This window comes from Cyphomyrmex costatus, unplaced genomic scaffold, assembly GCF_001594065.2.
Source record: "Cyphomyrmex costatus isolate MS0001 unplaced genomic scaffold, Ccosl1.0 scaffold270, whole genome shotgun sequence".
NCBI lineage: Eukaryota > Metazoa > Arthropoda > Insecta > Hymenoptera > Formicidae > Cyphomyrmex > Cyphomyrmex costatus.
Window position 1 is genome coordinate 55,689 of NW_017276800.1, and position 25,457 is coordinate 81,145.

A 25,457-nucleotide genomic window follows, 5' to 3' on the forward strand; every position below is an offset into this window, starting at 1 on the left:
TCGTAAGAGTAGTCGTGCAACTCTCTCACCGGGTTATCGGTTAAATAAAAAGAATTCTACCGTGCTGTTTGTCCCGTTCTTCCTCTGACAAGTTTGTTTTTTTATGTTTTCTTGGATTACATTGCGGATATGAAAAGATTGCATCAGCGATTGGACAATAACGTCCATTGCGAGATTGAATCGGATGTTTCATGATCTTTTTAGTAATGGTGAGCATACTGTCTGATGGGATGAAGTATTATTCCTTGTTTGATATTCTGAATTGGAATATATTGTTAAAGAGAAAAGTACAGATAGATATCATTGCGAGTACACGAGTCCAATGTTGTACGTCGGAACTATCAGCGCTCCGTCCCAGTTTCAACCCGGCAGCAATGCTACTCCACCAACAGCAATTACTGCAATGTAATACAACGGACGGACGGGCAGACGGCTTCCAAATTCCGTGTAATACCGGCTAAATTGGTTTCCGCCACCCCGAAGAAGAGATATCGTCGATTTTATTGCTGTTCGCCTTCGCGCGCGACAGGATTATTATTTATTACCAATGCGGCGCGTCGCCGTTTAGCGATGTCGCTTGATTTTTGCGATAGACAGAACCACCGGTTGTATCGGGTTGCTTGGTTGCAACACGATCAGTTGAACTAAAAGCGGGATAAAACGAACATTTACACCACTGCCGCGTTTATCTCCACAGAGAGCGCAACGTATCGTCTACTAGTTTCTCTGCGGCAAATAAGCCGCATATTTCTATTTACTCCGCGTTATTACGTTCCGCAGGGGAACCCTGTGTACAACGAAAGCCGAGGCAATCAAAGAAATTGCGGTTTTTACTAATAACGGTGTTATGATAGCTCGAAGTCACTACGAGTTCAAGGGAACTACTGGAAACGTGATACTCTTTGCACAGCAGGTGTAAAACTCGAGTTTCACGATCTATATATAAATTCCATTTTACACGATCCAACTTAATTAGTACAATAAATTTATACGAAAGATTTTTTGTAAAAACTAGAAAAGTCCAAAAAATAAAATTTTCAAGGAACATAAAATTTTCTCATTTTTAAATTATTTTTTTGCATAACTATGGTAATGGATATGAAAACACAATTTTAGGCTTTGATTATTATTTTGAGAATTTATTTTTTCTCATCCAGTCTTTTCACTATCTTTTATTTCAAATTCTTATTTGTATTATGAATTATCTCTAGATTCATTTTAAGTCGACTATATCGAAGAAAATGAACGATCGTTGTTTTTACTGAGGTGTTGCGCGAGCTACTGTAACATTGTTTCGCGGCCCATATTAAAGGGTCTTCGCTGTAAAAGCGTACCATCTTTTTTCAAAAGCGGCGAGCGAACCGACGCGATGGTCAGGAACTTGTTTCCGCAATTAAATCACCGGATCACTCGATTAATGCATCACCTCGCTTTTGCTACGTGCGAACGCCTCTTTCGCATCCACGCGCGCACATTTCGCGGGCATCAATCATCGACTGCTGTGGTCTCTCGATCAATTTTCACGAACGCCCGATAACAAGCAAGGAGACCGTGAGTTTTTTTAATCTACCGGGACGCGTCGCAGGTAAGGGACGATGGAAAAGACCAGGCTCGGCAAAAAGGCTACTCCATCATACGCTCTAGAATGCACGTTGAAACAACGCGTCACGGTATATCGCATGTACGTGCTTTACGATTACATTGTCGATCCTCCGCCCTCATTAACATTATTATGTAGCGCAAGGCGATGCCGGTGTGTTATTTTACAATCTAAGACTGTACGTATACTTAAGCCAATGTGTGCACGCGGAGATAAAAGTATCAGAAATTTTTACTCGTGGAAGAGTCTTGTGTTATGTTTAAAAAAGTAATAAACACGTACCTCTTAACGATTAAATAAAACAAATGCTTGCAGGGAAGATTTTTATTTTAAAAGTTTTGTTTATAGAAAATAAACAAAGAAAATATAAAGCTCGCAATTTATTGACAATAAATATGTTCCATCTTAATGGCGAAAACCATGTCCATCTTAGAAGTTAAATTGTTGATTATACAAATATTTTTTGTGCAATACCTAATCTAACTTTGTATTTTTGCTCATTTCATTGAAATATTTCAATTATATCTTCTTATGTATAATATAAATTATTTTGAGAAATATATAATTTATTTTATTCTTTTTTAATAAATTGCTAATTAATATTTGCTTTTAAAAAATAAGGTTTTAAAAGATATCTCTCTTAACGAATACTTTTTGCCCTCACTGTATATTTTTCTTAACGGAGTATTTCGGATGAAAGATAATGCCCGAAAGGTGTGCACATCGGACATGCATATATCTCGAACGCTAACAAGCGTATTCACGCGCAGCGGTCCCCCAGTTACAACAGCACGTAGCTAAGATACGACGATGGAGAGAACAATGGCGATGTTATACGACGGTACGAAATTAGATTAGATAGATCTTGGTCGAGTAATGCGACCTCGCCCGCGGGAACGAGCTTGCACAAACGAACGGCACGTCGTTACACGACCTCGTACCTAGTCGGACTAATCGCATGGTTAAGTCGCGCTTTCGGCGCGTAATGCGCCACCACGCAAAAATGTTCCCTTGCGTTGGGGTGACTAAATAGAACGTAAAACGTGGGTATTAATTAGACCCCCGTTAAGCTCTGGCAGAACGGGACGGGTAGCTTTTAGAAATCCCTGGCTTTTTGTTAAACCGGCCCTGGGCGTTGCAAATATGCCCGACTAATTTCATTAATTACGCGAAAAGTGGAGAAATATGAGATTTTATTCTGTAGATGTACATCGCTGATTGCCAGCGATGTTATCGCTATAAACGGTCGCAATTCATATCAATTTGATTGATGTATCTGCCGCTTTTAACAACGAAAACTGGCGGAACTTTTATCTAAAATATTAAGGTGTTTTTTTTCTTTCATTTTTATACAAATATACACGTTATTTTTATACTAATGGAACACTACCGCGTGATTGAAAATATCATCGAGAGGAATTGCGACTTGTTAGGATAAACTTCCAGTTTATTAACCCTTTCAGTTTTTTATTCGCGCCATGAAACGCGCGATTTTCTTAATACGGGCGCGAGACCCCGGCAGGCAAATTTCATAAAACGTTCGCCGCACCGCTCGTGAAAGACAGATAATCTTAGCTCGTCATAAGGGAATAATCCCGATAAAACTTTCTCCCGGCGAGAGATGAGCGGCCTTTAAGCGGCCTTCCCGTTGCTCCGACGCCGTTAACCCGGAAGCATTTTTCACTATCATCATAAAATATTACTCCGTCGAGCGTTCCGCACGGTACTTCAAGAGAAAACCGTCCTCGCGACGTCCATTGGGACTTACGCGCGGGAGAAAATAAATTCGTCGTTATACCTGCAGGTAGAGGATTCTTATTCTGCGACGTTTTACGCCGCGATTGGCGAACGGCGCGGGAGGCGAGAACCGTGTCGCCGATAATATCGTAAATAATTTTACCTAACTCCGCAGTCGTTGATTTCCAATAACGAATTTCCCGCTCCCGACACACGGTGCGAGCGCGAGCGTGGGCGTGCATTCCTATCAGGCCGAGGCAGACACGGTCCAGAGAGTGAGGAACGAAAACGAAAAGCAATTATTTAAATGCGTTCTACAGCACCAGAGCCTCTGTACATTCGCATTCGCGTTCGCGGCTTCATCGAACGGCATTTCCCGCAATTCCCCTTTTTTTCCTGTCCATCGCCGCGCTTCCGCTCGCCTTCCGCACTTTTCTACCATCCCTCCTTTTTTTCTTCTACTTCCCATTTGATGGTAAAAGAAACGTGACTGAAGGCTGCCACACGTTTGAAATTGTCGACGAAATTTACAGGGGAAAAAAAAAGGCGCAATTAATCTCGAGCCTCGAAACGGCGCGAACTCGATTAGAGGAACGGAAATTAAATTTGAAGATCTCATACTCTTCCGTGGGGATTGTTTCGGCGCTTTCGTTCCATCGTGGCTCAAGCGGCCTGATATAACGCAACGCGTTTAACACGCGATAGGCGTTAACCGGCGAAAACGTGAACTAGTTTGTTTTAATGACGATGCCTGGTACCGTATCAGTTGCACGAGTTCGGATTCGCGTCACACTAATCATAACGAGACCGCAAAGCGAGAATTATACGAGTTCGGCACCGCCTTGTTGGCGCAGCGCAGCGGATCGGAGCTCCGAGCGGAACGACAACGGCTTCCTCGTAACTCGATTAGCAGAGCTCGCGGTGTAATATAAAATCTGGGCCGTCACCGGAAGCCGTAAGACTAATAAAAAAAAAGATCACTCTGGCTTTATACAGCGCGGCTGTGCGCTAAAGGGCTTCTTTTTTTTTGTTTAGCAGTATCGCTTTGTTCAAGCGTCACGCTTTGCATCTCGTGGAAGTTTTTTTGCACGTAACTTACCTTCACTAGGTAAATTTCTGTGTGTATCACACTTGTGCTTATCAGAAACATCTCTCTCTCCCTCTCTATACTTCTAATATTAATTATAATCTAATATTAATTATCTTTTTCTAAATATAAATAATATAAATAATATTCGTATAACATTTAGGAATATTGTATACTTATAGAGCATTTTTTAAAAAAAAGTCATCAAAATTTAGAGCGGTTATCCAGAGATATTGTCCGTTTACCGAAAAGTCGGAAATTCATTAACAAAAATCCAGAATCGGAATTTCTGACCAAAAACTGTGTGGAGAGGAACAATCTATCATAGACCTATTATATATTGTATAAAGGTTAATTATTTTTTATAAACAGTATTTTGTCAAAATTGAGAAGTCTCTAGCGCGAACTATGTCTTCTCTTAGAAGTTTTCCGCAGAGTAGTACATCGGAAGAATTTCTGCCCTCGTCAGTAACTTCGCGTCCGCAAATTTTTGCTCAATCGAGTTTTCGAGCGGAGTTCGTGTCCATGATGAAAGGGATTCCGTGGGACGTAAAATAAAGCTCGATATCGCGGCGGTACCGTTAAAAGAGACGGGGAGTACTCGGCGCACAGCAAAATCTGAACGCTATAATTTCGTCGGGCTCGTTCCATCGGGCCGATCTTTGTCTCGGTAAATGGAGGGCCTTCCGTTCGCCCGCAATTCGAGGGTTGTACCGTACCCCTCGTCCTCCACCCTCGGGATTTTATCGAGGGAGAGTCTTTCGCAAAGTGCCACCGTTTTATTGTCCTGCCGCAGCACGGAATGCCGCTCGGTCCCGTTATTTATTAATCATTGAATGGTCTGTTTAATCCCTGCACTATTCATGTTACAGGTCTCATCAGCACCAGTGGCAGGAAGCTCGATCGCGAGAATCAAGCGGAGCACGTGTTGGAGGTAAGTCAAATAATCGAAAATTACCTTAAACTAGACAAGGTCCTTTATCGATTTTTTTTTATTCTGAAAACGATGCTGCAAATTTTTCACTAGTTCTTCTACAACAATATAATTCTAAATGAATTCGAAGCGTGAATAAACTTCAAAGAAATAGATTCTGAGCGCATCGTGTCTTCGCAATTAGCGACGATCTAATCAGTTTCAAAATCGTTAGATTCCCTAATGACGCGCTAACATTAACAACTATAATTGTCGGATTGACGCATCCTTTCTTGCTCGCTCATTCGTTCGTTTCTCAACAATACTATCGATATAAAGTTTTGGAAACTGTCACTTTTATTTTCTCTACTTCATCTACTCATCGGCGCTCGATATTGTTGAAGTAGAAATGAGGAAGAAAATCGCATCCTCCGTAAGATTGAAAAGTAAAATGAGGAAAATCTGCTGTCTGTGACGATAAAAGCGAGAAGGCTAACTTGAGGGTAGCACGACGAGAAAAGGGGTAGTATGAACAGGCGGGGGGGGGGGGGGGGGAGGCAAGAGACCGAGAAACGAATGGACGACTAGGGACAACGACGGAAAGAAAGAGGGGTAAAAGTGGCAGAAGAAGGAAGGGAGGAGACTTTGGATAGAACAACGCTGAAAAGGGTACAATGGTTCTAAGAAGAAGAAGAGTCGTAGGGTGAGACATCGGGGCAAGACATTTCTCTGGGGAAGGTCGGCGCAGCCTCTCGGGGAATTTCTACCTGCATCGGGATTAAAGGAAGAACTCGCGATAGTCTCACGTCGCGTACGAACGGTAGACAGAAATTTCGCAAGGGCGATAAAGGTAGGAAAAGAAGCGATACCAATTTCACCAAAAGGCTTCTATACGATTGATAGGATAAACGGCCTAGCTTTATCCTCTGCGTTTTCCTTCCGCTACATCCACGAAGCACCCCATTTTGAGAATTTCTTTAGCTGATAGACTCTCAGCTTTTTCCCAAAGTATCGGAACTCCTAAGACGTTTCAAAACGTTCTGCTGATGATTAAGTGTAAAATATAGGTGTCTGAAAAGTATACACGAGAAAAACGACTTACTGTAAAATATCTAAAAATTTAATTAGAATACAGATTTAAAAATAATTTTCTTAGACCAATCGAAATAATTTAGGAAACTCAAACATAATGAAAAAATTTTGATATTTTAGTAGCAAGCTTGAGCATCTTACATAATTATTTTAACAGTGTATTGTAGAATGCGTAGTTAAGAATAAAGTTTTTTTAGTAGTAAATATAGAATAAATGACAATATACATTTCACTTTATACTACAGACCTGTCCAATTTGAACTCTGGAGTCAAAATGCAAAGCTACTGACACAAAAAATCGATGTAAGTAAGATTTCGTGGATTATAAAGTGTTGATAAGCGTCATTCGGGCGCGTATTAACATTGTACAATCTTCGAAATCTTATCTATTGATTTTTTTGCGTCGATGACTTTGCATTTTAGCTCAAATTGGACAGATCTGTTATACTACAAAAGACTCAAATATTTAAAAAATAAAACTCATTTATCTCTCCATTGATTGCAAAAAGTACAATCAATGCGAACAGACCTTTTATAACGTAGAAGAAATCTTGTATATATACATATATGCACATATTTTCTCAAAAATCTATACAAAAAAATTAAAGGTTTAGACAAATATTATATTTATATGTATATTAGCTTGAGCACCAACTTTAACAAATAGCTTAACATGAGTGATTTCTAGATATTTATATAATTAAATTTTTCGATACTCCAGCAAAAAAATAATTTATTTTTTATGTAAGAATGACATGTGAGATAGTTCCTAGATTTTATTTTTATATGAATTTTTAAACATGTTCGAAAATTCCTGAATTATTCACGACAGTTAAAGTGGTTCCGATACTATAAAATCGCATCAGGTAATGCCGGGGAAAAAAACATACGCGGAACATTACGGTAAAGTATTTCGTGATTAACACAAGCATATGCTCGTCCCAAATTAAATTGCACGTTATTGGTTTTAATGGCCGTACTCTCGTTCATTCGCATGTCGCGCACAGTTTAAATTTTCGACGCAACCCACCGACTGATCTAATTAAGTGCACTCTGTAACAGAATAGGATATTGAAAATCAAATTGTATCATCGCTTGCATTTTAAACCGTGCATCAATATTTGCCATTAATACGACTAAGGATTATTTGACGAAGGACTATTGACGAAGCTCAGCCGCTATTTATTTCGATACAAATAATATTTATTTATTTCGTATAAATAATATTTTCCGAAAGATACACAACAAGCAGACCCTCTCAAGTATTTAAATCCGCCTCGTGTGGATTTGATTTCGTTAGATATCATTACGGAAATTCTCCGACGAATCTGTGATGCGACCAGGAAATCACTTTAAGAGGCTTTGATCCTACGATGCGGGTTGTTAACAGCGTGTTTGTGTTCGTAACCGAGTTAAATGAGTCTCGGCTCTAAAAACAAGAGTTCGTGAAAACGATCGCCTCCCCTGTGGCCCCCGCCGCCTAGCCACCTTCTTGCAGAGAAACTTCGACAATTTTGCAAAGTCTCTCCGCCACGAATAATTAATGAGTGTACGGAGCTTTCTCTTTTAGCGCTTTCTTTTAGCGCAAGCCTCGTCGATTACCTCTTCGTTATCAATCACGCGGATTAAATCGCTCGTTCGGTTCATTACATTCTTTGAGTAAAAGACAATGAAGTTTTTGACATCGACAAATATTATATGATAGTATAAAGTATCTCAAATATATTATTTAATAATTTATTATGTATAGTGAATTAAAAAAATATTTACATTACAGAGATCGGTGGAAAAATTAACAAAGCTTACTGAGATTTAAATTCGGAATCTCTCGTTTTACATCTAGCACTTATTATCAGTGTGCTATTTAATATTTTTTAAAGATATCTCTCCTGTAGTAATAGGTACATATTTTGTAGCACTCACTGTAAGAGACAAAAATTATACTTATATGTATAATATATCACGCAAAAGAGCAATCAATAGGTGAATAGATTTTGTTTCTCCATTGATATTATTCTTCTGTATATTGAGCTTTTGCAAACAAGAGAACAGCTCTGTCCTTCTGTATTAGTTATAAAAATCCATTTAATTTTCGGATAGCACAGTTCGAGTCTATTATAACCATAACTATGCTGAACATTGGCGAAATAGATATCGGTCGAAACAGCGATATTGGCAGTATGCTCATCTAAACGGGGCACATATCCTGTAGTTTTCGCGCTGATCGTTAGACTTTCTTTTTATGGCGCATTCACTCGCTCGCCAAACTCGTTTATCTGTCATCGATATACCGTTTACAGTGTACAGCCCGATGTCAAAGGGCGAGGCGACTGGCTGGTATTTTGGCATGAGAGGTCAACTGAGGTTGCGCGACCTGGTGACCGGGGCAACCGAGCCAACCCTTTTTCATAATTCCAGGCATAATTTACGAGTCCCGGATGTATCCTCGTGAGCTCCGCTATGAAGAAGAAACCATTTCTCCACCGACCACGCGTATCTCACGCCACCAGGCGCGCTTTTTTGCATACTGTAATACGGAAAGCGCTCGATGAATCTAAAATATTGACAATACCGTCTCACTTTCGACGGCGCGGCGTGTACAACGACAGCAAATCACACCATGTCCTTTTGTCGTTCGATATGCACCGACCCGAGTGATGGAGTGAAAATATTGTGTTGCAAAAGCGAGAGCGATATAGAAACTGTCGAATTCACAAATATGTGACGAGTAACTCGCTGAAGGGCTTTATTGACGTAACCATTGCGTTACCTCTTTTCGATCAGGCTTTTCAATGCCCTTCTGTTTTCAGGTTTCTGCTTTAGGCACTCCTCCTATTCAAAGTGAGCGAGAAAGTTGCTTACTATCGTAGAACAGGCCCTCTAACTGCTGCTTGAAGTATCCGCTTGAGAATATTTCATCGAAATTTATGATCGACCAGGCATACTTGAATGCAAATCGAAGTCGCCGATAACAGATAATCCGAGAAGCATGTAAGAATCAATTTTCACTCAACGTGTCACTCTTGCAGACGCTGCAGCAAATTTCTGAATTAATTCTCCATCCTGCCTTCCAGGAAAAAAGATGAGGACGGATAATCCTGATGAGAAATCGAGAAAGTTAGAAGTATTTTAAAAATGCAGTAGATTAATTGCCCGGAATTTCTATTTGGGCATGCAAATTTCTTACTACACTTAAATAATTTTGAAATTAAGTATTTTTATTTCAGTATAAGTGTCAAAGTGTAAATTGTTTTTAATCTTTTAAGGAATTAAATGACTATACAATCATTTTTCAAGATAACTGCTTGTTGTTCTCCCAGGTACCTATTTTTTTATTTTTACCAAAAAAATTATGAAAAAAGTTTAGATATCATTCCAGATTGCATTTAAAATAAAAAAAAGCTAGCGACTGTTTACAAAACATTTAAAAAAAATAAACTATAAAAATGTGCATTTCAATCAAAATAGAATGTTACAAACGTAACTTTCATATGAATTAAATAGTTTGTTTAAAGTATAAATATTAATATATGTGCTGTATATATCTATTACATCTCTTTAAAGTAACGAACAGATTGCCTTATAATTGTATAAGTTCGCTTAGACTCGGTTCCATCAATGTAAGATTAACTCTTTATCTTTTTCTAATTCTAACAATTATAAAAATATAATAATGCAGTAAATTAAATATTAAGATTATTCTTACATTGTGATGGAATTGGGATTCAGTCGCATCTATTCGAAAGTATTCCACGATTGATAACATCGCGTGTTTGTGCGTGAGCTCCGATTCATAAACCACTATGCCTGCCAGCCATCCCCTCGTCATCAAAAGCTTTTTACTCGCTATCTTCTTAAAATAGTCACGATTTTTCACGCTCTACTCGATCGCGACGTCGAAAAAATATACCTCCTCTAAGATACACACGGACATATTTCAGGTTCGATGTCGTGCACGGTCGGTCGTTTTCAACATGCACCGCGTATATTAATAAGGTCGGTTCGGACGGGCGCTTGGCGCTATCCTTCACGAGGTTTCTTCCGCAGGTTCGCGGCGGCTGCTCTTCCGCTCGAACGCGGCGCGTAATGCACGCCGATTCCCGACAACGGCACGCCGTAAAGCAATGACGAATGCTGTGCTCGCTCAGCATCTTTTGGGAATGATTAATGCCGAAACGCGTGATTTTCATCCCACATAGATGAACGACTATAATTATTTCTGTTTGCATTCGGTTCTGCGGATTTAAAAAAGTAGTTACATTGTTACATGTCGTCTACCATAGATCATCCCATAACTCTGCTGCTGCTGTTCTTTCATTTTTTATTTTATTCAAAACATTTGTAAAAAGAAAATAATAAACGACAGAATGATATGAATGATACAACTAAATAATAGTGTGAATTTATATACATATCCAGTTATGTTCGTAAAAAACTGCATAATAAATATTTATTAAAAATGGACAACGGAGTATAGGGAAGAATCGATAAATTCTCTATGAAAGGCTGGGAAAGAAGGAACTTTGCCAGAGCAAGTTTCTGTTTCACCCTACATCTTGTTCTTCCCTCCCTTTTATGTTTCTCGTAGTAATCTACCCTACTATCTCGTCGCGAAATCTTTCGTTCTACTTCCGGCCTCGTCGGTCGGACACTCAGCAGCGTCGCTGAAGTCGCTTAATTGACATTCTTCCTGCACCGTCTTTTGCTCACCGTCGTCGTCGTAAGGATTATCGTCGCGACGCCCAACTCTCAATGTCTGAACCTTCTTACAACGGAAACTTCCAAGCCGATGCACGTGACGTTACCGTGACAATGAGGGAGTGCTGCCCGACGTCGTTATCAAAGGAACTGAGAAACAATAGGATATTGCCTTCGTACAACCGTCGTACGAAGATAAGGAGTTTCGCATCTAGAGAAATGCAAAAATATCCATTCGTTGAGCTGTCACCGCGCTATACGTGCGATAAAACTTGCAAATATTTTACTCAACATAATGAATAAAAAGAGTACATCTATGTACAACAATTGCGGGAATGGCTGAAATAAAGACACAATTTTACTTACGTCCTTTTTCCAAAGATTAACGAAAATGAAAAACAAAGAATTGATGTTATTTATATTGGTTTAATATAAAACATGGCTTTTATTCCATCCTCTTTCCATTGCATTTTTTTAAAACAATATATTTTTATTTCTTTTATTTTTATGAAATAAAAATTAATTTGCATTAGCTATACCTGTATGAAATAGAAGAATGTAAAAAGAATCGACTTCAAGATTTCTGCATGGTTATATTTGGGCTACAATTTTCATTTTCCTCTTTTCCAGAACAAGATTTTAAAGAAAATTATACCTAGAATGCTGTGGTCCTATTTACTCACTTAAAGGTTAAGATTATCTTAAATATATGAACCGATTATAAATACTTTATATTTTTATACTTTCTGCAAGCAACTAAAAAATGACAATTCTTAGGTTATTGTATAAGCAAATAAATATTGTTTTGTATGTGCATCAGTATTGAAATCTGTCTCTCAACAGGCATTAATCGAAATGTCGAAAATCATTTGATCCTGTTTTCGTTTTTCTCTACTGAAATACGAAGTGCAAGGGAAGAAAGGGATTGCTCTGTTTGCGCCTCCAATGTATAAAGCTGTGTACAGCAACGACGTATAATTAATGCTAGGCGCCACTCTCATTCACCTAGTTTCTCTTTCTCTGTTTGTTTTTCACGAGGGATCGCAAAAGATCGAGCTCGGTCTTTTGCGTACGGTACTATAATAGGGAGAAAATAATCATGATGAATATCCAGAAATCTCTAGGGCGCGGTGGAAACTCTCCGCAAATATCTCGTGTGTTTGTGGCCGAGTGACGAACGAGATGCAGGACGCACATGGTGGAGAAAAATTCTCGCGAAAAAAATGAAAGACCGGGCATGTATACTTCGTTGCGCTCTGCGAATCCATTGTATGCAATATTGCGATTCAGATTGTAGAAGATTGATTGATGAACGATTGTTTGTTGAAACTAATCATACTTTCGGAAGATTCTAAAGAGTGTTTATCGCGATTAAACGGTTTCGAAGGAGAGTCGATATCTATCTAAAATACTCTAGATAGAGCGAGCGTATTCGCTATACTCAGTGTAATACCAATTATTAATTGTGCCTTAAGAAGCACGTTTTAATTAAAGGTAAACTTTACGACTGTAGAATTAAACGGGGAGGTAAGAAAAAGAAAAATACCATCGCGCGCGCTGCGTTTACTCAACGTGTGTGTGCAGAAACCGCGTTTCTTAAGCCTTCCAGACAGAGATTCCAATTATTAACGACCGCAATTACGCACGGCTTTCTCTGATAACATCTTTAGAGTCCCGCCTTCACATCGAGATTCGTTCATACCGGAGTATGAGAAATGAAAATAACAAATTTACGACAAAGTTTCAGCATCTTTGCTTTATATGTTCGATCATTTCGATCCTGATTTTGTTAAATCACAAAATTGCATTTTTACTGTAAAATTTCTAAATTTAATATATATTTTTAATTATTTATATTTTTTTAACCACTAATTTGTATCGTATGTATGCATAATTGTGATACAATAGCGTTTTGTATTTTGTCGAGATTTTTTAAAGAATCAATTGTTAATAATTTTTTTTAAGAAAACAGGGCGTATCTGTTACAACATAGCAAACATTTTAGAACATCTGCGGGATGAAGTTGACTTTATTCCGACCTCAGATAGTCGTCCTTTAGCGTTTATCTAGCCGCTTAGTCACCTAGGAGGGTTGCCATAAGCGTTTTCCAATGCCTAGCTGCTGGCTAAACGACAGTTCCATCCGTTCACTGCTTTAACCAACTGATTAAATACTTATTTTTCGCAGAATATAGCTCATTGTAGCTGTAAAATACGCTTATTAGTGCGGAATTTCACATTGAATTTCAAATATGATAGGAGTGCACCTGTGAATTGAATATAATCATTTTTGAAAATTCTGCGGCTGCGACTAAAATGCAACAGAGCTAAATTCCCGGTTATGTTGGAAGTCATAAATTCTATGAATTGTTATAAATAATAGTATAAAAGCGCGGTTAATTTAAATTTTAATGCTTTTAACAGTTTGACTACTAACTGTGATTTCGGTATTGGACTTAATAAATTTACATTGAGAGAAACGTTTGGAATAACGTATAATTTATTTTGTTGATTAATAAAAACATTTTTATTTTTTCATTAAAAAATTGTATTGTTTTAAAACGATTTTTTTTTTTTACTAAATTTGTTGTCCAACTAGTGCTGTTAATTGATTTTAAAAAATGCTGGAATTAAAAAAATTGCCAGATTTTACTTCTTGTCGAAAAACACGTAGCCAATGTATTTAATCAATTTCTTGCAGAAAATGTTCGCTTTGCCATCGTTCGAGAAATAGAGTAGCGATTTTGTCGAATTCTTTTAAAAGAATATAGAAACAAATGATAGATGTCGGTGCTAGATTCGCAATATATTGGCGAGTTGATCTCTTTCTATCGACATTTAAGAATTTGGCAAGTGTACCTCTGCCAGTACGTTGTAACTCCGCTTCACTTCAGTAAACGAAGCAGACTCGGCTATCCAATGAATAATGAATGTAACAGTACATTGCCGCGTCTTTGACCAAACTATCGGTCGCTCGGCCCATTAATCTTTTATGATAATCTATCCACCGTGTAGTCATTTCCGAAATCATACTCCGTGCGTGCGGGCGTAAATCCTCGGAGCGAACGGTCGTCGGAAACGGCCTCGACCACGCGAGGAACCGGCATGGAGTCGAGTCTCCTTCAGAACGGAGTTCGAATTATGCATGCTTTTCTGCTCCGGTGAGCGAGTGATATTCCCTTAACGATCCGTCCGTTTACTCCCCCAAAGAGAAAGGGCGGAAGAGAGGAAGAGATTGAGAGAGGAGAATAGATGGAAAAAAGGCTGTAATATTTCGGCTTGCCAAATACATTAGAACGTAATATCGAGTTTCTTCACGATCATGGCGATCATCGAGAGAAATCACAGTTTTTTTCTCGTCGTGAAAAATGACCGTGAGTTTCATATTTTCTGGAAAATCAGCCTTCGCAGAGGATGCCTCCGTTCCGGAAACACAAATTTACGGCGCGAAATTAGAGCGAGTGGACGCGGGCTTATTCTGACCAGGTAATGCGAGCAGTCCCAAAAAGGAATTTCCCGCGAATACAGACCGATCATTATTAACGCCGAGCTTTAGGCAAATCTGAGAATATTTCGATATCCTTGAGATAAGCCCGTATTTCCGATTGCACTTTCCGCCGTCCTGCTATTATAATGGATTGGCTTAAGCGGAATTTTGTTTCATACAAGCAGAATGAGATTATTAAATCCTATTCGCTCGTTTCATTATTGCTGTGCTCGGATCTCGTGATCATATGAGTGAACATTTCAAGCGACATTTCCAGGTTCGAATCCCGGGTGAGGTGATATTTTTCATAATAAATTACTATAGTGGTTTAAAGATGCTTATTATTATAGCATCAATAATATTAAATTGCTTGTTAATTTTATTTGTAATATTACATACTCCAGCTTCAGTCTAAAATTGTGTTTCAAGACCGAGAAATAATTAACACGCAGTTTGTCTGAACTGCATTGTAATAATACACAATGTATTATTAGGCACTAATGCTCGTATTTGTATAATCATACCTTATATTTAAGTCCTTGAATTCATCTTCTGATGCTTTACGAATAATTTTATTGGAATAATTTTATTCGATACATTTAAAGGTGGACTTAAGCCCTAAATATAAGACATGATTATGAATACGGGTCTTAGTCGTGGTCTATTTCATTCATTTGTGTTGATAATTTCTCGGTCCGTTTTCGTTTAATATTAAATATTTTGATTTTTGAATGGATGCGATATGATAGCTAAGAATGCTGTCCTAGAAGACGTTAAGCGATTAGTACATGTTTACCTGTTCTTCCGTAAAAGCCGTGAGCTTTCGAGACGAAGAAAGTTTCAAAGAGGCCAAAGTAATGATCTCCTACTAGACGCCATCGTCGACGACATACGTTGTCTGCAAAGCAGTTTTTTCATCGTCAACGACGCTGATTCTCCTACGATACGGATCTCCAATCCCTCGTTCGAAAATGTTCCACGACGATGGAGTTTGCCGAAGTTCGACGCCTTTCCGATGTAAAAAAATCACCTTGACCAGACCGTCAAGAAAATATCGTTGCTATAAAATTCACGGAACCTTCGCCGACGATTTCTCACGTAAACCGAGATGGTAGTCGTCGGTCACGGCACAACAAGAAAAGCAACTCTACCTACTTTGCTAAACTGCGCGCGACATTCCACGTGGCAGTTTCGAGTTTATTATGGCCGACTGTCGCGAGTGTCTCGTAGCTATAGTGAATTCCTCGGATTTAGCTGTAAACGCGGGGTTAAGTCTGGTGAAATCACCAAAAGCCGTGGACGTAATTACGGAGAGCCGAGCGAGAGGAGTAAAGGAGGGCGATGCGGGAAGGGAAGGCTCTGAAGAACTGCTTGGGCAAAGCACAAGGCTATTACCCCTAATCACGAGGAAAACGCGATTCCAGTCTGGAGTTGCAGCCTTGCGGGATGTACTTCTCGCCAGGGAAATGCTGCCAAGTTATTCGGAAAGTCCGGCAGTTTTGTCGCATACTACTCAATAGAGCCATATTTGAATCTCGGAGAAATAATGCAACTTGCGCGCGATTATTGATACGAAAATCTTTCACGAAGCTGCATCTCTTGTTAAATACTCATGTTAAAATGGTGATTTATTCAGGAAGAGAAGAGGCAATACTTTTTTTTAGATTAATTAAACTTTTCTACGTCTTATAATATTACTTTTGAATTACATTTTATTTACGAATCCTTTGATGAATTGATTAAAGACTGAGAAATGGAGTAGTCTTCTTAATTAATTGAAAATGAAAGATTTTTTAAAGGTTAGTAAAAAACTTTCATCTTCGTTTCTCTCTCTCTCTCTCTCTCTCTCTTACTTTTAAAACAGTTTTACTTTAATAGATTTAATCTAAACTAAAAAGTAATGTTATATAGATATATATTTAATGTTGAAAATTAAGAATAAAATTGAGATAAATAATTTTTTCTTGATATTTTTGCTGTGAAAAGAAGTTGAATGTATCAAAGAGCTAACCATTCCTTAGGCACAACTAATTAGCAACAAAATAGCATTGAAAAGATATATTCTGTTTTTTATTTTTTCTATGATTGTGCTAACTATAAATTTAAATCGAAACAGCCATTATTTTTATGAAATCGTCAAAAGCAATACAATCGCAAATAAAGCAAAAAAACTAGCAACAAACAAGCATCGAATTTATGTGATTTAGTCGATTGTGCAATGGTTTTGTCAGTTTTAACAGACATAAAGAAAATAACAGATCCCATATCCGGGTTATGCAATATGATAATTAATTTCAAAATACAAATAATATTTTGCTGGTAGAAAATATTACGCAAAACTAATCCAAAGTTTGATAATTTTGACATGCAATCGAAAAACATTGTGCAATGACTATGAAAAATGATGCACTGACGAGAAAATTCGGTGCCAAGTTGTCGCATCAATGCACATTCATCATACTTGTGATAGATCGCGCATAAAGAAGAAAGAAGACATATGTATTTAGTGTGCAGCGGGATAATGATCTTTACTTAGAATTCGCATGTTTGCTGTGCTGACTCGTATTCTCGGAATCTCGCCAACCCTTCCGTGCGGTTTACATAGATCGCATACCGATATTAAACCGTCCTAGTAGCCCGGAGCGCGAGCACTCCGAGTGAAATGATAAAATTGCGAGTGCTTGAAGGGAGTGCGAAACTCGCGCGAGGCACCTTCGAGATACTACGACACTCGGACGGATTTAGCGCGATCGGCCAAGCGTTTAAATCTACCACGTTATAAGGGCTCGTGTTCATCTTGTACAGGGTGCTCCAGAAATGAGACACTTAATATATTCCTCCGCCTTGAAGATACGAGAAGATGACTGTGATGAAATTTATATAGCCTCGAAGGAACAAACGCGCGACATGGCAGAATTCCGGATGCTGAAGCGCTTTCATTAAACTGAACACGCATGATTTTCGTGTAATTAATTTTAATAAAAGAGAAATTATATTATACTATCGCGCAAAACACATTATCTTTTCGTCATTTTTCGGAGCTATTCCGATTTTGTGAAGATTTCCTACATGTGTGTTTTCGAACTAAAGGAAAATTGTGTTCTTGTTTTGAAGGCTACTATTGGATTGAAAGGAAAGTAATATCGTATTTTTCGCTCAAAATTATCGAAGGTTAAATAAAAGGAACATTTTGACTTTAATCACAACTCCATTACACAAATTATCATATTGCAATTTAAAAAAATAGATTTTTATTGCTGGAACTTCATTCTAAGTATCACAACATACTATATAGCATAGTAATATGCAACTTTAACCTAAAAGTACAAGAGAAAAAGAGAGAGAGAAAGAGAGAGGGGGACATTACTTTTTCCTTCTAACTCAATATATACAAGGTACAATGATTAAATCGAGTAGATGGTCTCTCGTGAACAAATTGGATGAACAAATTGAAAACAGAAAATACAGAATAAAAGTTCCCTAGGTGTGCTCTATTTAATGAATTCGGATTATCGTTCTGTATAGAGATGTGACAGCGTGCGGATAAGCGCGTGGTTGACGAATACGTATAAGGGAAATCCGGAGCTGTTTCGCATCATGTCGCAGATGAGAGTACTGGGGCCGATGCGACGTTCGGTGTATAAAACGGAGTTTCGTACTCCTAATTTAGTGCAGGTGTTACCCCGGAGGATCTGACGCGTATAGTCCTCTCCTGCGAGAAATGTCCCGAGGGACATTGGATTTACGTCGCGGTCTCTCAGCAGCCTTCCTCTATTCTCTCTCGTCTCTCTCTCCCAGGCGGAAATTGCTTCGTGAGAGGACCGATTATTGCACCGAAGAACGACGGCGGGGACGAGCCCGAGACGGAGAATTTCGTAACCGGTCTGCTCTTTCATCAGTCTACCCGGCGGCTCTTCCGCCGGACGGATGAACAGATCGCCCAATCGGCTTCGTAATAGAGCACTCGTCGCGATGAGTCACATGCTTCGTTACTGATCTGCGCGAAGGTCTCTACGAAAGACAGATCGATCTATTTATAGAACTGGGCGTAACTTTCTATTCTTATATGAAACCAGGACATGTGAGATTTATCGAAGATACGAGGTAAACAAAGGTAATCGAGAATGCGCAGTGTGTTATTGTCGGATGCGCGACCGCTTTGACGAAGATGCAAATTAAATCTTGTAACTGAAATGGTACGCAAAAGTAACCGCATGACTTATTCACGAAGTTTAATTATAAATTCATTTGATCTCAGTGACAGTTGACAACACACAGTTTATTATAGAAAGATGTCTCCACTTCACACGTCTATATTAAAATAATTTTTTAAAAGTAGCTCTTAAAAATATGCCATATTCTCTTTATTATTGAGATGATTTTAATGTTTCTAAATTTGAAATCATAAAAATTAAAGAGATGATTTTTAATCTTCGTTTGTGCGATTTTCACGGCACGGCGCGCCGCGGCACAACGGCGTTGCGAAGGCCAGAATCTCAGATTTGCGACGTCGTCTCGGATGCGGGGACACTTGGTTTTACAACCCGAAGCTCCGCTTCCTCTTGCTCTTCCGGTCAGCACAGCCGACTGCCCAGATCGTACGTGCGATATTCGCGCATGAAAGTCCAGGATTTTCGCAGAACGAGGAGAAACGTGCGCGATAAGACAACGACTGTAGTAAGCGAGAAAAAGGGATAGCGGCTGTACGAAAAATCGTATCGGCGAAGACAGTCTAGGAAACTATTGCAGCATTACGTGAAGGAATATCCATCCCTTAAACTTCTTTCTTTCACTCTTTTTTTTTACCCTTTTTATTTTCTGATTAATAATCGATGGCGCGAATGGAGGGAAAGTGTACTTCTATACACATGTTTTACGTGTTTTCCTGAATAATCAAACTGAGAATTTAATTAATGCGCGTATATATATGCGTGTATCTTCGCTATATTGCGGAATTCGAATACATGCAGGGTATTTATCGCGACACGTAGAAAGAGAAAATGAAAGCACAATTTGTATATTAATAAATGCCCGAATGAGGAAAAAAGAGAGATTGAAATTTGCGTAGTAAAGCCGATCGTATGCTTTCATTATGAGAGATAGTAATAAATCGAGTCAACGATATGTTGATGCTGTGATTTGATTTGTTGATAGCCCAGTATCTGCGTTAATTTAACCATGAATTAATCAGAATTCGTATTAACTCGTTTATTCGCTGAAATTACCATTGCTGGCTTTTCAATATTCGAATATTGCTAAATTTCGATAACATAGATCTCTCCCTTTCTCTTTTATAACGATGTTTATAATATTTTACAATTAACAAAATTTTAATATTTATGAGATTATTTGTATATTTTTCTTTACATTATCGAAATATGATTATCATAAAGATAAAATTTTTAATGCAACATTTTTACATAATTCGTTAGATAATCTTTTTTATTTTTATATTTTTTTACCTTAGTATTTTATTAATCTGTTTCAAGCTTAATCCAGTTATGTTAACAAGTGTACTATTCTACAATAATATTTATATATAAGTATCGCTCACGCATTTGCTACAACAGTGACATAACCCAAAATTATTATTTTCTAGTTGCTTGCAAAAAAGGACGAGAACATAAAGAAAAAAAGAAAAAATGTAAAAGCATACTTTTATTTCTCTATGATTAGTTATTGTATCAAAGTGACATCGATTATTGATATCTAAATTGCATTTCAAAACTTTAATGATTCAAAACATGTAAATTTATTTTCTGGAAAACTTCATTGTTCTGCATTGTGTCGTTATTGTAGCAAATTAGCGATATATTTATTTTATATCACATTATATATATATATACCTTTTGAATGATCGCTTCACGATTTTAACGTACCTAATGTGTTTGCTCGATGATGTATTAAATTGTTCCATTGCTGTAATTAGTGTAATTTTATGCTTCTAGGTGACAGTGAGGGACAACGGCAGGCCACCTTTGTCATCAACTACAAGAGTCGTTATTGCTGTAGTGGACATTAATGATCATGGCCCTGAATTTGAGCAGAAATTCTACACGGTCCAGATTCCGGCGTCGCCGGCGACAGACAAGCCACTCTTTCAGGTACAGATTTCTTCGTGCGTTGCGCGGTTTCCCGATGGGCTCCCCATTCATTCGTGTTTCTTGTAAATACGTTTCCACGCCAACGAATAAACCGGGGTACAGTATAAAAGTGATTGCGCGAACAACGATCCAAATCTTCCCTGAACGATCCCTGCTTTCTTCGTTGTCGTTCCCTATGTAAAAAGCGCCAACCTTTGGCTGTATGTACATACCGCGCGTTACTTGCGAAATTGTTTTAATCCGCAACGCGAAAGATGAATCGTCTCGCGACACAAGGGTATAAAATTCTATTCATGTCTCACGTTGGACCGTCGTGACGACTTGGTCTGGAATTTCGCGAGAATTCCACTAACGCACAATTTGCAAGAGTGTCACGCGTTGTGACTATAAAAACAAAAAAAACAGCTTGATATATATATATATATTACACCAACATGGAGCAGACCGCTTGCGATTTCTTCTCCTCCCTCGCTTTTCGTTATCGTTTTCCCATCAGAGCCTCCTCTTCTCGATGTGATTAAAGTAACCCCTCACCGAGTATCGTCGCATAGAAAGGGTAGATTTAGCTCATGAACCCTAGCACGAGGATCCCTGGCACAGCCAGCATCCCACTTCTCCCTCCCCCCCCCTCTCTCTCTCTCTCTCTCTCTTTCTCGTCACCTTTGTGACTACGAAGGTGAACCTCCATGTGAACGTCGCACGTCCGCTGCAAACACGAGCATCGGCTAGAGGTCGGCCGGCGCAAATTAAATTACGAGGCGTTGCTGAAACTATGCAAACCTAATTGAAGACGGAAGAATTTACAATCTTAATCTAAAGGAAGAGACCAGTACTTAGATACACCGCGCTTACAATTATTATTAAGCAATGGCGAATCCAGAAATTTGTCAAGAAGGAGAGCCATTGACAAGCGATATTCTTTTTTAAAGTCAACTGCGAAATTTGTCACGTAATAACAGCAAGAAGAAAAAATTTTTGATTAATTTATATCTAATTTATGTCCATTTCTATCAATGTAGAACTTTAAACTTGATTTAACTTACTTTTTATTTCTTTTTCTAGTTCTTTCAAGAATTTGAAAAAGCTAAAGAGTAATTTAAACTAATTAAAATTAATCTACAAATCTACATTGATGGAAATGGACACTAATTGTTGTAGACAGATGATTAAAAATGCAAAGTTTGTCGTGTCTTAACTTGTATACACAGAGTGCGTGTAAAGTATGCTAATTTTTATTATAGTCGGTCGGCCCTCATACCCGCACACAGATGACACAGATGTATATGTTCACAGCTATACCATATACCATATATCCGTAATGTATTTAATCCTCGTCGTGTTACGAGGAAACAGAAAAATGGGAGAAATGTTTTTTATCGCGACACAGTGTCTGAAAAATATAAATGAAATTTTTAATTAAGAACATTAACTTTGCATTAGGAAACCTTAACTATCAATCTCGTTAATAAAAAAATTATAAATCAAAATTTGTCTCCACGCGCATGAAATATATATTAAATAATTTTTCGATTGTTGTACGTGACATCCGAAAGCAATATCAGGCCTTTCTATCTAAAAGGATGTAGAGCACCGCAAAGTTTTGGCGCGGCTTTGTTACATCGCATCGGAACTTGAATGGGCTTCAAGTTTTTCTCGGGCGATGCGAAGTCGGCGACGTCGTCGCGGGTAGGAAGAAGGATAACGAGGATAAACGATCGCCGCGCAGACACGTATAATCGTCGGGAAGGGCCGAAGGGGAAAGGAAAAAAGATTCCAATCGCTCGCCCGATAGAAACAGTCCCGAGGCTAAAAGCTGTCCTCTCTGGTTCTCGACAGAAATCGAGGAACCGCTCGCGGGAGTTCGACCTTTCGATCGATACGTTACTAGAGAACGGGACTTGGGAGACATTTAGCCCCGACACCTTGTCAGGAGATCGTATCTTCAGGGTAAGGACACCTTGGCACGTAAAATAAACGCCTGACGCGCGGCGCTCAAGCATACAATAGTTCTTATATAGTTTTTATATTATGTTTCGTTATGCGGGACTGGCCGGATTATTCTATTTTTACGCGGGCCATTTGCGTTGATTCACGAGCGCTTTTATATCAATTGTACATTTTAATCCACACGCAAAGAACAGTTTTGCTCAAGTATCTCAAAACTTACTTAGGACAAATCTGAAAATAATTTTATTGAATCATCCAAACAATATGTGAAACACTCAAGCTGATGGCTTAAAACTTTTTGCAGCATTGCTCACTCGAGAGATCTTTAAGTAAGTGTTTGGACATTCGAGATAAATATGACGACAATGAGTTTTTATTGCTGAGTAGGTATATACTTATAGATTTCTTCATAAGCTGTACATGGTTCACAATATTGCCATATTTTTGTCTCATGAAAAGACTACTGAATATCCAGACTTTCTAATTGAGAGGCTCTCTCTTACGTAATTATTTTAAACTTGCCAATAAAATTATTTTTAGATGTGTATCTAGTTAAATGTTTAGATACTTCAGCAAATTCATTCTTTCCGTGCATGTTTATGTTTTACGTATATTTTTTCTCTCATGCTATCACTCTGTACCCGTCGATAGGACGGATCACTTGCGTGTATACGCACTTAATCGATCGCACCTCGATTGGTCGCGCGTAATCGAATTACATCCGGAAGCTAACCGTAGCCGATAAAGTCGGCAATTATAACGGATGGACATTATTTATACAACAACTCTTTATATGGTAATCAAGCTTTCACGCGCGACCATTCGAGGGTTAATTGAATGTCTTATCCTATCCTGCGCTCAGTCTTTTATCGAAGTCTTTATGTACATATATACGTGTATACATATAACATACTTGGCATTTTTAGCTGCACCTCTTTTCACCCCGCGCGTCTTGTCTATCTCTCCATTCCTATTCTTCGTATCCTTCTCTCTCTTTATCTGATAATTCACGCCTCTGTTGTGCTCGTCTATGTGTATTGCGCGTTCCTGAATGTTGCCTTATCGTACGATGTAAGACTGCCGCCTGAGAATGTTCTGCGTTATATCTTATCGCTACTAATAATTGCACATCAGGATCTTGCGGCTAGCAAGGATCAGTCGCACTTACTAAATTTTTCGGTACAGATTTTTCGCGTCTCATCGTTATTCCAAATTTTTCGTCCAAGTCGAAAGAATATATGCATTTCCAAGGATCTGTATGCACATCGCGCAATGTCTGCGTGAGATACGCGATCGAAGAGTGAGTCTCACCTCGCGACTAAAGGGAAGTAGGGTGGAACGAGATCTCGCGGATTGTGATCTGCGTATCGGATCATTTCGAGTGCCGAGAAGTTTGAAAATAATTACAAATAACGCAGACACGGTGCGTGTGCGAGAATGCATATGTCGTGTAGAATATCAAGATTCAGCCGCAGCGGCGCGCCAAAAGAGACGTTAAGGCACGGACTTAACGCCTTTCGCGCAGCTTGAGTCAGACAAGTAATTAGTCAAATTCATCATCGCGCGCTTTGATTTTCCGTTTTTCCGCGCTGAAGAAGATGCCGGAAGGAGAAACGCGATCGCATTGCTGCGATGCAGCAAGAAATGAACTGACAATGTACACGGAGAAACATGTTTACTCATGGAAAGAACGAGAGACACAACGAAGAGGCAACGGAAACTAATGCATAGACAACTATATTTTTTCCGCGTATACGCTGGACTCGTTCGTTTTCACCGAGGATAACACGCGAATGTACTCGCGGAAGCGTGCATGCACCACAACAGTTTCCGCTCGACTACCATTCTCTCGGATCTGCGGCACCTCGCGATCGCGATCGTTAACACGCTTAAGGCACACCGCAGTAAACTGAAGGAGCCTGCTGCATTTTGCTATCACGACGGTCTTAGCTCTTTCTCGATGTACCGCATGCAGATTATGCCACACTTGCGCTTCGATCGAAAGCTCATTATTTTCCGCGACGCCGTAAGGAACGTAATTGCGCAAGTTGTATCTATCTTTATGTCTCGCGAGCCTGAGTATGCATTTTGCATTTATAGGATTGTAAGAAGTGTCTTCTAAGCAATTATAAGTGAAAATAAGAATAAATGAAATAACAGAATTTTACTTTTGGTTGAAACGGATCTTATTGATACTTAATAATACTTATGTGTAAATTTATAAATATACATCTATCTATTTGTAACTTAATTTACATATGAATATTATTAAGTACCAAGATTCACTCACTAAAAATAGAATTCCTTCTCTTAGAAATTTTTTAAGATTTTTTTAAAGATACTTGTGCGTTAATACGAGCCTTTACGTTTTTTCATAGAAATATTTATATTAAACAATTATTTATTAGATATAGTTACGTAATTTCCGGGGTACGTCAATTCTTGTTCGTAACATTATTTCGATTATAGATTATATGGTAAAGCATACTAACGTTTATTTCATGCTGAATTTTTCATCGCTATAGATGGGTTCGTCGTAACGTGATGGCAGTAAAATAATTCTCAAAATTTGCATTTAGGTTCTTGCATACGACCAAGACATTGGTGACAACGGGAGAATCCAATATAGCATCAAAGGCGGTCGGGGAAAGGGCAAATTTAAAATTCATCCAACCACGGGGATGGTGTACTCTCAGCGTGGATTCGAGGCTGGTCAAGAATATGAAATGATGGTAATCGAATTTTTTCATTACTTAAAAATACTTTTGTGATATATATATATATATATATATA

The 25,457-nt window shown here is 38.5% G+C and overlaps 1 protein-coding gene across 1 annotated transcript in view; it reads left to right on the top strand.

The window, feature by feature from the left end:
* The window catches only part of LOC108774641 (fat-like cadherin-related tumor suppressor homolog), a 54,590-nt gene that overhangs the window by 11,434 nt on the left and 17,699 nt on the right, over positions 1-25,457 (top strand). The window contains exons 4-7 of the mRNA XM_018540792.1: positions 5,297-5,358; positions 20,562-20,717; positions 22,554-22,664; positions 25,244-25,396. Coding sequence (XP_018396294.1) covers positions 5,297-5,358; positions 20,562-20,717; positions 22,554-22,664; positions 25,244-25,396 — 482 coding nt within the window. The remainder of the gene's footprint in view (positions 1-5,296; positions 5,359-20,561; positions 20,718-22,553; positions 22,665-25,243; positions 25,397-25,457) is intronic.